The 14,227-nt window shown below is 40.6% G+C and overlaps 1 protein-coding gene across 2 annotated transcripts; it reads right to left on the bottom strand.

Moving 5' to 3' along the window:
- Window positions 1-3,913: 3,913 nt before the first annotated feature.
- nkx3-1 (NK3 homeobox 1) lies at window positions 3,914-4,711 on the bottom strand. Of its 2 annotated transcripts, none has more exons than XM_083783589.1 (2): window positions 4,490-4,711; window positions 3,914-4,368 (listed from the first exon to the last, which is right to left on the bottom strand). In XM_083783589.1, exons 1-2 carry the CDS (start codon window positions 4,665-4,667, stop codon window positions 3,962-3,964), a joined length of 585 nt encoding a protein of 194 aa, XP_083639715.1. In that variant the 5' UTR covers window positions 4,668-4,711; the 3' UTR covers window positions 3,914-3,961. The 2 variants fall into 2 exon arrangements, with proteins under 2 accessions (XP_083639715.1, XP_083639716.1); XM_083783590.1 differs by having other exon boundaries at window positions 3,914-4,329.
- Between the last annotated feature and the right edge of the window lie 9,516 nt (window positions 4,712-14,227).

The raw sequence follows: 14,227 nt of genomic DNA, 5'->3' as shown, positions 1-14,227 counted from the left end.
TATGAGACAGGAACAGAAAGGACATTTCAGGAATGGTTCCTAGTAAAAGGAACTCTTGTCGTTGAGATGATCGGAAGTTGATGTTGTAAGCACATAGTACATACTTTTCGCATGCATATTGTCGGAGGGGTGTGCTTCTGATGTGGGTGCTAATATCGTGCTATGCGTGATTTGCAAATGGCAACATGTGAACTAAATGCAGGCTCTCCCAAGAAGGGATTAGGGATGTCCTTACCTTTTTTGAGTGGTGCAACCACTCCTATAGACAGCTATGTGTGTCCCTGTGTTCCTGGGTCTGTCCCCGGCTGGCTGGGTCTGTCACTGTTGCGCAGCCTAACACACACACACACACACACACACACACACACACACACACACACACACACACACACACACACACACACACACACACACACACACACACACACACACACACACACATTAACTGTATATATGATGATTTGGGATGTTACAGTACAGTGACAGTACAGTACAGTAGAGGGACCCCCACACGGTAACTCTCTCATTTCTCAACCAATCCGGACGCAGGGCGGCTCGCCGGAACCGGGCTGACCCCCTGTCCCTGGATGTTCCAGGGAACCCCCAGGTACCCCCACATGGTAACTCTGTCATTTCTCGACCGCTTCGGATGCGAGGCGGTTCGCTGGAACCGGGCCGGCACCCAGGCCGCGTTCCTGTGGGTCTGGAACTTCCGGGGACCCCCACATGGAGTTGCACCACTCACTTCACACGGGTGTGATTGTTTACTTGTTTTAGATGAACCATTTTGAACTCTGGGTCAGACCATGACAAGCTGAAGGAGAGGTGCACCACACTCCACACACTGTATCTGCCAACTGTTCTCTTCAACAAACATTCCATAAACACTATGCATTGAATAGTCAAATGAAAAGTTTCACATGAAAATCTGTCCTGTTATTAATTTTGCCGAATAGCGTCATGTTGTGAGGTCTTGTGAATAAGTAGCAGGTATTAATGAGCCTTCCTTCACTCACTTGAAAATGCAGTGCAGAAACTGCTGTATAGGTTACTCACTTGTTGCCGCTGCTGGTAAAGAAAATATCCTGTGTCTAGGCTGGACATGACGATCCTGTTTCTGTTTTGACACAAATTTTGACCTAAAGATCAAGATTTGTGATAGCTTTAAGTTAGGTTAATGACCAAAAAAAGCACACGAAGAGATGTCTATCCTATTATACCACACTATATTGGATGGAATTTATAACTTGTATGAGATATTTATCAACAAATTCACCATTCATGTTTGTGCAACAATCTCATAATCCAAGTTTTAAAGCGACAAGCACAAGGTGAAAGAAAACAATTACAAAGTTAGCTTGTCATTTTATGTATACTTTTCCTCATCAATGGGGTAGGGTAGGCTATCCTATTACCCATCCGCCATGCGTAGGGAGGTAAAATATGACTCATCTTGGATATCAGTCATCAACATAGTCCATCTACATTATGTCATAAAAAGGGCCGGATGACAATCAAGTGACATTGAAGGAAAGTTAAGCAGGGTATCTTACTTTGGTCCAAGCTTGGGACATTTGTGGCCCTTATTTAGGGCAACAAAGGGGCCATGAGATAAAGGAGAATGGATGATATCAATGCATAAAAACAACAATTCTGCTCGCTTGTCTACAAAAATAGTAACGAAAAATAAAGGTAATGGATCGCAGTCAGTGACGAGTGAATTTCAATTCATTTTACATCATACTGAACGACAGACGTTTCGGCTCTCCAGCCTTCATCAGTGTTGTCACACTCACATGGATGGAGAGGCGAAACATCTGTCCATTTAATTATTTAATACCTTTATTTTTTGTGATGTTGATTTGAGTAGATGACGCACCAGAAGTCAGAGCGCAGTGGTTACAAGAAAAGTAATCAACAAAAATTGTAAGCCATCAATATCTACATGTTGGAGGTTATGAAAACCACGCCCTTCTCTTTTGGTTTAATGTGCCAAACTATTTTTTAAGGTCATGTAATGCAGTCTGGCTCCATGGCAGTGATTTTTAACAGTGGCATACTGTTAAAATGCTTATGGTGGGATATGTGGGGTCTAAACTAAAATGTTATTAACTGTTAATTGCAGATATTTATTTTCTTATAGAATAACAATAATTTGCCTTGCAATGTTACATACAACCACTCTTATCCTGTTTTGATTGTCTGCGTATCCAATGTGTCACACAGAGCTTTAAGCGATGCAGAATGTGGCTGTAATCAAAATCATGTGTGCTATTAATGAATAGTACTGATTTGATTTGAACAGGTGGAATCAGTGGCAGCCTCCTGTCAAAAGCGACAATTTCTCTGCTTGGTTTTAAGGACCATGCTGTTTTTTCATGATGTCACCGGAAGAAAATTAACGTAGCATAGCTTAGGGTGCAGAATGACTCCATTTAAATGGATGGATAGGGGTAGGGACTTTTTACCTCATTCTTTAGACAGGGCCCTCATCTCTGCTTCAGATAGTGCAGATGAGTTATCTAGTGTCTGTGGAGTTTACCTGTATTATCAGAGTTTAACTCCAGAGAGATCATTTGTTCTCTTCAAACTCTTCTATAAAACCTTTCGCTGCCTATAGGTAGTGGGGACAAAGAAGATTATGACATATTTAAAAGTTTAATGACTTTCAAGAAAACAAATCCATTCCAATGGGATAATCTAAACAACTTTGAAAATGTAATAATATGCCATTCCACAGTGAAGTATAAATCAAAGTATTATTCTGATAATTTAGTTTTCATTTTAGAAACGGATTCCAATGGTCACCATCACTTCCACAGTATCTGTTTATTTTGTATCCTGTGTGAGTTCTTTGTCCTAATTAGATAAAATTGGTATGGTATGGTATGGTAGCCTGATTTTTTGGGGGACCCCTGTTCCTGAACACTCTGGTGTAACCGGCAGTATATCTCACTCTGCGTTGTGACCCGGAACTCTCTTTGGAGACAACCTCCATTTATTCTGACAATGAATAACAAATAACACGTCTACAGGTTAATTCCTTTTGTAGTGCAAGGACTCCTCTCATTCCAACATGGATTAAGTCAGGTGGTAGAAGCACTTATTTGTATGATATTTTGTGTAATTAATATAACACTGTTACATTGGCCTATAGTAATGATTACTGTGGGAATATAATTAAGTATTAACAAACACAAAAATCACTTACAAAACCTTTAATGCAAAAAGAACAAGTGTTAAATATAGCTCAAAATGTTGATTCTGTTGCTATAGCACTAGCACTAGCTATAGAGTATGAGTGTGTGTTTAGTTCAGTCTCCCACTCTCCCTGTCTCAGCTTTATAGGATTTTAGGGCGACTTCGCCGAGCTTTGGGGTGACCGTACCGGACCGTAGGGGCGATCGATTTTCACTTTTGGGGCGAGATGGAAAAGGTCAAAAGTCAAAGTCACAATTAAGTGATGACAAAGACAAAACACTACAATACAGTACAATGTAAGCTTATATAAATGGGTAGCCTACTTTCCTGAATGGATGAAAATGTCTGCTTATTGCTTAATAAAGATCTGTAGAACTGGAAATAACCTTGCTTATATCTTCTTCTTTTTTTTTATAGTAAAATTAAAATCAAATGCCATCAAGATTCAATTAAGATTTAATGACAAACCGAGTGATTTTAACAGTTTTTATGATACAGTCTGCAGATTACATTTCATGTAGTTAAAAAAATAAAGAAACAAGCATAATATTCAGAATAGCCTATAGGTCATAATAAGCTTAAGTACTGTATTAAGAAGAATGCGTCTGAACAAACGAAAACTTCTTGGTTATAAACCAGTGTGCGTCCCTAAGGGTACCCTGACAGCCCTGCATAAAAAGACGAGTTGGGGTTGAGAAGGGGTTGGCGTCCCAACACGAGTCCCCTTTGCCCTTTAATTGGTGTCATTGTCACATGTCAGTCACCACAATGTCGGTGTCCAGTGAAGTCGAGGGAAGTCACACAAGTTTGGAGCTCGGTACGTGTGCGTTTTGTAAAAAGTGGCCAGTATTGATGCTCTGACAAATTCGTTCTCCAGACCCAGTCCTTCCGACTTGTAGATGTCCTTGCATAACTCGTTGGTTTGCTGTTTTCGTTTGGTCTTGTATCTCCTGTTCTGGAACCAGATTTTCACCTGGGTCTCGGTCAGTCTCAAGGTGCCGGCCAGGTGAGCCCGCTCCGAGGCGGACAGGTATTTCTGGTGGTTAAATTTCTTCTCCAGTTCAAGCACCTGCAGGTGCGTAAAGGCTGCGCGCGAACGTTTTTGTTTCCCCGACGTTGTGAAGCTGCCTGTCGCCGAGGTGTTGGGATATGATGTGTCGCAGGACTCTGCGAACGAGAAGAACATACTACCATCAATCGGGTGAAATGCAATTAACTCTTTATGGGATTTTTATTTTCATAGCAAACAACGATGGTATAGCTCTATAGCTGATGATGATACACTCACCTCGCTCTCCAAATGACATCTCCTGTGCGCCCAACTGTTCTGGTCCACTCTCGGACTTTTCCCACTGTGGACACATTCCCGTCTTTGGCTGTAGACCATTAAATCCTGTGCTTTCTGTAATTGAGAGAATGTCCTCTATGAGGAACGACGTAGTCCGAGGTTTTAGTGTCAACGACATCTCTCGGTGCAGTAAAGTCGTCCACCGCGTGGCACACACAACTGTTCAAAGTTGTAGTTTGTGACATCCATTTAAGTGCATGCGGGGGGAGTAGCACTGTCAAGTGAAGGAGGCGGGGCAAACAAATTCAACTTATGGTAGCCCCTATGGGTAGCCCACATCATTGAGGAGCCCAATATGAATTCAGTTTATGACTAGATTTTACATACTATAAATTAAAAGGAAAATATAATAATCTCTGTTGTAGTATAAAGCAAAATAATAATAATATAAAAATCTGAAATAGGCCTTGATGGCTCTGAGATTTCGGACAGCCTCACAGTCTGAGTGTGAATGACCACTGACCTGGTGTGTCCAGGGGGCTTTCCATCCTCTTAGAGAGGGTCAGTGTGGGTGGCCACTGGCCACCCTGCCCTGATGCTATAGTATGGGCTAATGTGTTCAACACATTTAGGTCTGCTACCAAACTGAGTAACTGACACATTCATTCATTGTCCAGTGGCTGTTTATTTGTTGTTCTCCATTCTCCTAAGTGACCTTTTTTATTTTTTATTTTTTTGAGGGGAAGGAATGTTTTTACTAGTGGCATGCATAGTCCTCAGAGAATTCACGCTCTGTTTGGAATAACATGAATTTAGGAATGCCAAATATCCTGCCCTGATGACGCTTGGGGTTCACAAAGTAGCCTATAGCACTTTTTATAGCAGTCAAACATAAGTGTCAACTAATATTGAAATTACAAGGACCCTGAAATGGTGTTAATAAGTATGCTCTTATTGCTCTACATATAGTTAACTAGGTGTTCTTAAGCTTCTTCATGTTGTGTCAGGCTAGCAGTTCACCGTGTTTAGATGATAGGCTATATCACTTCACCTTGAATTCTTCTGTGTGTGTGTGTGTGTGTGTGTGTGTGTGTGTGTGTGTGTGTGTGTGTGTGGACTGGATCCTTTAAAATACTATAGCTCTATCTTAACTCTTTACTGGACATTTATTCTGGCTTCTCTGACTGCTACTTTGTACTGTATATGAAGCAGCGGTCACTGAACGGGGCAGATGTTTAGTTGCAAAGTGCATGTCTTGTCACTTCTTTAGGACCAGGCATGTCATTACAGGTCGTTATGACCCTTTGCCCTAGGAAGGCATTTGTCTTCCACAGTACATAATACACATTACTGTTGTTATCCTTGCACTATGTCTGTCAGCCAGCTATCAATCAACTTTTGTTTTCTATTCAGGTCTGTTGTTATTTCTTTGTCGGGGATGAGTAGCAAGGCAATGCCTTGTATACGTGTGCCTGTCTGTTGGACTTCCTTCCTGTTATCTACGAAGTGCAAGTGTTGATATGTGATCCTTCGGTTGTGAACACACTATGTGTTTCTTTATTTCTTATTGTTTGTTTCCTCCCTGGATAAAGACATAATGGTATGAGGTTGAAGAGTTGGGGCTCATCTTATCTGAAATAAATTGGTACAGTAGATATTGACATGACATATAGGCTAGATATTGACACATGATTGGAGCTTCATATTTATCTACAAAATATGACAAAAAGGCATATCTTTGTAGTGCAGCTTTTATGAGTGTATGGTGCACTATTATCAAAATGCATTACATTTAAATGTATATACACAAACTATAATATTGTATTTATAGAGCTATGCCTAAACAGAGACTTTGAACAAGTTGAAAAGTATCTTGCTGGAAGTAAAAACAACTAACTAACGAATTCCAATCTGGCTTCAGAATAGACTACGGTAATTCATAACATCCCATTCCACTGACACATGCCTTCTCTATTTGAACGATCACATCAAACACTCAAACATTCCTTTGTACAATAATGTTAATATTGTTCTTTGATTCTAATGCGGGTATTGTTATTATTATTATCATAATTTAACTGCGATAGCTATGGTGTGAAATCATGCACTTCTAGAATGTATTATTCCATAGGGAAGTGAGTGATCTACAGACAGTCCAGTAGAGGGCGCTACAACGCCATAGATCAGCTTGATGAGCAGCTGCAAGTAGGATTGTCATTGACTGAATAATTGTGAATTGTTGTCAGTTGATTTATCTACATTTAAAGCCCTTCTGCACGTCTTTTAAAAATAAGTCCAATAAAAAGTAAAAGAAAACCAGCAACAAAAACAACTCACACAACTATAATATTTTATTTGGATTATTACACATAATGCTTTTCAGTTCCTGTACCTTCATCAGGGAACCGTATCACCCCGGGGAAGTGAAGTTTACAGATTGTATAATGTGTGCTATAGACCAATCCCTATTAAATAGCTCAATCCAGTGCCCTCAGGACTTTGTGAAAAGTGAGAAAGCACTTGTTTTGGAAATGTGTTGTTACTTGTTCCATCCCCATTCAAGTTGTTTGTGATTTACTGATGGCTCTATGGTGTCCTATAAGTGGGCAGATGAGTGTCATATGTTTTTATTGTTAAATCTGAAGTAATCCCCTAAATCTGTCAATTATCATATGATATAATAATTGCATTGACAGATTCGACACAGGTCACTTTGTTTTATTTTTGATTTTATTTTTTACAACTCTTTGCTGCACCTTACATAGGCCTAAGCCTATATGAGCTAAACCCCTTTCAAAGACTACAATGAGATGATACATTTGCAACCACTGACAATATCTTATTCCTTGAAAAAGCACTAATTGAGCCTTTGATACATATATGGCACAGCATGTGTGCAAAGTTCTAAGCTAAATTAAATATAAACACATGCAGTGTGAAGGCAACTTTATTTTAGTTCCTTCAAGCTTTTCTTTTATATGAGTACATGTGCTATCAAGGTTGCACCTCATGGTACCACAGCATCTCAAATGCCCTAAAAAAAAGGCTCTAACAGTCTAACTGGTCAGACTTGGCCTTACTCCCAGAACCCACCTCACCCCTGCCTATTTTGATAGGCTGGAATGGCTGATAGGCTTAAAGCAACTTGCAATGGGCCTAGTCTCACCCTGGGCAAGACCTACGCTGAAAAGACTATCAGCGGAAGTTGCGGGATTTTCGCGGAAGTATTGCTCAAGGAAATGACGTTGATGCTTTACAAATCAGTTTACATTCTCCGCGAATGAAATAAGTGTTGTGATTGGTCGGGGAAATATCGTATCCGGGGGAAATACATTTTGACGGATGTTCCGGAGGATACATCCGCGATAGCTCTGCCTTACGTTGTGACCAGGCTTTTCTTTTCGCAGATAAGTAAGCCTGGGACCGAGGCTAGCCTAGTCTACAAGATTTGCTACAACACTAGATTCCTATGTAACTGCAAATACATGTCAACAAAGTCCACAATCACAACACCAGAGGGAGTGCAACAACCCATGTGCAATCCAGATTCGTCTCAAACAAGGGGTTAAATTCATTTTGCTCCTATGTCACTAAAATGTGGAACTCCTTAAACGCCATAAATGTGTTCTCAAAGAACACTTGGCCCCTGTAAAAGTCACCCCCTATTTCAAGTCAAAGTCCCCCCCTATTTCTTCCACACTGAGTCCTACACTTTTTTTTACTTTCTTCAACTGTATATATGATGATTTCCTTTTTTTAATAGAAGTGTATATTTGTATGTCTTTAAATGTTCTGATGAATTGAAAATGGAGGACCCTGATGTAAACAAGTCTTAGTGCTTTTTCTGGTTTATCCTCTTTGTATTGACCTGTACTATCGTTTGAACTGTAGCCTACCTATTCTAGAGGGAGGGCGAAATCCATTTGACCCGACCACCTAGTCGGTCGTCCGACGCGGAGGACGATAAGTCCGACTTACTGCTATTCTACAAACTGTGAATACAAATTTCAATCAATTAATTTTCAGTTAAAGCACACTGATAACCATCAGCTTGTGTAGTCATTAGTCAATCATATTCAAATCCCTGACATGAAAATTTGGCTCACCTACACTTTTCAAAGTGTAGATTTTTCTTGCTCGTGTTTTTCTGTGGAATTTAATTGCACATTTAATTAAAAACTTATTTTTCTATTTGCATATACAAATCTTGAATCGCTCTTCTTCTCCCTTTGTGTCAGCTGAATAACAACAAAGCTAAAACTATTACCGGTAGACTCTGTTGCTGTTCTGTGTGTATGTTTGAATGCATACAGGTGCAACACTGCATGCATACAGTATATAGGCATCTGTGTGCACAGAACAGGGATGAAAAGTTCATGAAGCATTTTTCCCAAGGCTAAGCAGATTTTCTGAACACCTCAAGTCTTCCCAGTTCCCACAACCTCAATGCAGAGAAGAGCTTCTCTTCTTACCTGCAAAGTCATGCCCCCTGGATCTTGTTCCAACTTCCAAGAACCTAGGTCCTGTAGCTGTCCTTTAATGCACACATTTCAGGGATCACTCGATCCTGTAGGACAGGTTTGCTCTATACATTTGGTCATCTCCAGACTTAACTGCTGCAACTCCCTCCTTGCTGGTCTACTCTGCAGTGCCTGCATTGGCTGGTCTCCAGCCTCCACAAATATCTCCCCCTTTTGCGTTCCCTTCACGATTTATCTGCATCAAATTCAAACACTGATGATTGCACAACGCAGTCAAGAGCATTGCATCCCCTTGGGACCTGTTTTACACCCATTCCTGCTCACTGACATGACATACTTGCCTTCCCTACCCTGGCCAAGTGGCCAGTGATCCAAAAAGTGTACACTCTTCTCCCTCCTGGCTTCCTATGGAATGACTATACCTCCCTCAGGCAGGACTGCAGTCAATCCCTATTTCACACTGCAGTCTGACAACTCACCTATCCCCCAGCACTCTCATTGTTTTTAGTTTTTTAGTTTTTTTTATAGATGCAGACAGCAGTTATACTTAAATATGTTGATTATAGTTGCTTAATTGTTTGTTGTATAATTTGACATCTAATGTTTGCCACAAATGCTAGAATGTTTAGACTGCATGTTATTTAGACAGATCTTCGCTAGGATCTAGGCCTATTTGTTTACCTGGTATCCTATATTACTTTGAAGCACTAAATAGTTTTTCTTTGCACTCTACTTAAGTTAATATTTACTCTGTCATTTGTTGAGGGTTCACTCTGATCTTGCACTTTTGTAAATCACTCTGGATTAGAGCGTCAATCCCTATAGTAAAGTGTAAACTATATAAGCAAGCCTGTAAATTGCTGTGTAACATTATTCAAGGTAGTGATTCGATTCATGACTGTAATGCAAAATGAACCAAACTGGTTTAATGAAAAAATCTTACTCAATGCTGCCATGTAATTTTGAGAAAATGTCCAGAAGGCAAGACAATGGAGTCTGGACACACACACACACACACACACACACACACACACACACACACACACACACACACACACACACACACACGCGCGCACACAACCCCCTTATCTGATCTGCTCAAGAGTGTGTTGTCTCCTTTCTGTCTACAGCCACTGTCTGTCCTTATCTGAGCCTTCACTCCACTGGTAGGCTATTTGTAGTCCCACAGGGATTTGCCTCTCATTTAACCACCTCAGGCTCACTAATTGAGTATAGGCTAATGGGCCCGTTACACTGTTAGTGAATCTCATCTATTTGTTGGACTTGGAATAGTTTTGTTGTTGCTTGTGTGTGTGTGTGTGTGTGTGTGTGTGTGTGTGTGTGTGTGTGTGTGTGTGTGTGTGTGTGTGTGTGTGTGTGTGTGTGTGTGTGTGTGTGTGTGTGTGTGTGTGTGTGTGTGTGTGTGTGTGTGTGTGTGTGTGTGTGTGTGTGTGCATTTGAGCATTTTATGCAAAAAAGTGTTCAGTCTGAGATTTGTAATATTTGTAATATTTTATTTTGTATATGAATATCCATTATGCATAATAAGTTCGGTGCAAGAACAAGTGGTGTTAAATAGGCAATATATATAGGCCTATCGCTGACTGAGACTGACAGGTCAGATTGGAGGCTCTCTCAAGCTGTTTCCTCGTTTGATTGAAAGTTAAAAAGTAAAGAGCCACTGTGTCTGCGAGTTTGTTTACCCACCAAAGCCCCGCGACAGGACAAGCTCTTCGGCCCTTATCGCAGGTGGAATTGTTCAGCGGCTTTGTCAATGGACAAATAATGAGCGCGGTTATTATCGCATTTAGATTGCATCGGATAATAAGTCTAATCTATCACATATCCATTAGCATGCGATTGGATTCTTTGATAGCAGACGTTTTAAAATAATAACCGTAGGCTATACATGGTGCCAGTTTAATACTAGACTAGACCTATAATTGAGCGTTTTACAGCTAATTATGTGTTCAAATTCATTTTTAAAAAATCGACCCGAATATATAGGCGGCGGCCCCATTTCTGTTTTATGTGCGGAAAGGTTTACATAAGTCTGTGTCTGTATGCACAATTTTAATTCATTTTCAAGATGAATTTAAAATACATCATATAATAGCCCGTTCGTTCCCTTAAAATAGCCATTTGGCATTTAAACAAGTTTAGTTTAAGGATTATTAAAGCTAGGCCTACTCCTTAGCTTAATTGCTATTTGCGATACAACATTGTGTAATTTTTAAATGGAAATGACAGACTAGCCTACTAAATCAAATAAATAGGTGTGAATCATCTAATTGTTGTATGTCTAAAAATATATATATATTAAAAAAGCTTTTAGAGAACAAAAATATATTGTAGGAGCTTATCTTGTAAACGTTGCTATGAAATTGACAAAAACAATTTCATGTGAATATATAGCCTATAGGCTACTTAATATTAAAAAATGGGAAATAGTTGTACATAAACATATAAAAACAGTAGACCTATAGATAAGCATGGCAAACGTTGCCATTTTATCCATTTATTTGCAGCCGACAATTCCAGCATATAGTAACTATATGTATACATACAGGTCACCATGCACAGTTTATAAAAAATAAAAATAATTATTTAAAAAAGTATACAAAATGCAATATTCTTACTAAAAAACCTGCCTGATTTTCCTGTAGAACCATTTCGCTCCTCACCAAGCTCTTAAACCCGGTAGTGAAGCTTGAAAATGTCCTTGGCCGAAGCCTCCCTCTGCAGAATTCTCAAACATGTCAAGCAGTTGGTTATTGGCGGCTTGGAGTGAATGCGTGGCGGGCCTACTTGAAGCAGAGGGCAGTGAAACATTGTGGCAGTTATAACCGTACAAGCTGCCGTTGCCATAACCAAACACTGAATTATAGTGTCCAATTGTGACGTTGTATGGCGCTGCGTGGTGAGAGTGAGACCCGCCGCCGGTGCACGGCTTGCCATCCCGAACCAACACGGGCACTGCCACCCTTCTGGGCGGAGGCGCGGCGTAACCCGCCATCTCCAGCGACTTGTCTTGACGCTGACGCTTGCATTTGTACCTCCTGTTTTGGAACCATATTTTGACCTGCGTGGAGGTGAGCTTCAGGATGCTGGCGAGGTGGTCTCGCTCCGGCGCTGACAGGTACCGCTGCTGCTTGAAGCGCCTCTCCAGCTCCAACACCTGCGACTGAGAGAAGAGAACTCGCGGCTTCCTGCGCAGCCTTGGCTTATTGCTCTTCTCCGTCGTGTCGTCGTCGTCGTCGTCGTCGTCGTCGTGGGATGTTTTCTCAAAATCAAGTGAACTTTCGAAGCTGCACATTTCTGCAACAACATAAACGACAGGAAAAGAAAACAGTCGGCATATATTATGCTGGAAACCTTTGCGGCCTTGAAGTAAAACTACAGACTAGAGTAGACCTATAGCTATAGCCTGTGTCACTTTTGCCAATTTCGTATTTAATCACTAATAGGATTTTTTGCTTGTAGCTACACATGATTATAATTTATAACACGATTAATATAAGACAGATAAAACACATTTATTGAGCGGTGCTGTTGTTACTTTATGTGGGCTACTTCCCCACTCCCCAGTCCCCACTGTGGGCTATTTCCTATTTCAATTAATGATAATGAATAAAACATGTGTGACTGAGTAACATAGCCTCCCTAGTTGACAGTGACAACTCACCTTCGTTACGTATCTCCTCTTCTGCGGCTGAATGTCCCTTCAGAGTGTTGATGGTGCGTTTCCCCTGCATCCCTGCTGGGACGCACTGCTTTTGCTGCTGGTAGTCAAAGAAGTCCAGGCTTCGAGAGGCACGGTGCGTGGCCTGGTGAGGCACCTGTGTGGTCTGATGTGGCAAAGATAATCCATTGTTATAAATATGATGATGTTCCTGCTTCAGAATATCCTCAACCGAAAATGGCGTCGATGTCAACGAAGTATTCATCCCCTTAATTTACTAGCTAACATATACGGTAGATTGATTTGACCCTGTTTAAAAATGATGCCTTTATAGCTGCTTGTGATGCTGCTCTATAGCTCACTAATGACTGAGAACCTTAGAAGACAAGTCAATCTGGCTGTCTTGAGACTGAGCTGAAGGCGTCTACCTGTCACTTCTCTCCAAAAGTCCATCCAAAACATTGGCCAATAGGATTGCATCAAATCGCAAATGGTGTTGGGATTAACCACTTCTCTTTTTGCCACAATTTTTCGAATGGACGTTAAGATAATAATTCTGTTTTAGTGCTTATATATATATAAATTGTAGTGTAGTGTAGCCTACTTCGTGAGAGATTGACATACTTCTATTTTAATTCAACAAACTTTAGTTTCATGAAGGCTACATTATTTTACCTATAGGCCGCCTATATATGCATGTTTGATCGCCTATATCTTCTATATGGTCGGGGCCAGTTGCAAACGCTATGACATTTAGTCAATTAGCCAAACCATGCCTCTTGGTTAACCGGGCCACTTAATTAATAATATGCAGATCCATCCTCGGTTGAGTGATTCCTCGCAGCGAAGCGATGTTGTGTGCTGCTTTCAACACTGTGGCGTAACCTATTAGGCTTAGCAGGCCAGAAGGCCACAACAAACAGTAACATTACACCTGATGTTGTGGAAGTGCAGGGGCAGCGGCGCCAGGCTGTATGCATGACTGCTGCCGAGACGCGCGCCAGTGTTATGCCAAGACACATGTTCTGAAATCAATAGGTCACCAATAACTCTCTAGGTCACTAATGCAGTGGTTCTCAAATTTGCTAATCCGGGTCCCTCTTTTGAAAATATTTTGTGTTTGCTAATCCGGGTCCCTCTTTTGAAAATATGTTGTTGCCTTAGGGACCCTCAGAGAAAAACGTCTTAAAAAAGAAATGAATCTATTTTTTTACACCCAGACTTTGCAAATTATTTAAAAAGGCAGTTCAACAAGCTCATAACTTGTCAATGGTGATGCATATTTAATATTTTGAATATAGCTATTATTAACTAATTTATCTGCATAGGGACCCCCTTGAACCCACAAGGACCCCTGCACTCTGACTGCACTAATGAACTCAAATTGCTGTTCTATATGTGTTCTTACCTCAATTATAATTAATATAACTAAGGCTATTTTAGGCTTATTTTCACTTTTTTCTGAATGGTAAAGCATTTAAAATGTCAGAATTAGAATAACGGAGGGCGCCTGCTGGCCTAGCGGTCCAGGTCTCTCTCTTCACTGTGTCCCAATAAAGGCAGAAAAGCCCCAAA

This window comes from Protomyctophum parallelum (assembly GCF_964188405.1).
Source record: "Protomyctophum parallelum genome assembly, chromosome: 15".
NCBI classification, from domain to species: Eukaryota; Metazoa; Chordata; class Actinopteri; order Myctophiformes; family Myctophidae; genus Protomyctophum; species Protomyctophum parallelum.
This window is presented reverse-complemented; position numbering and strand designations above follow the sequence as displayed.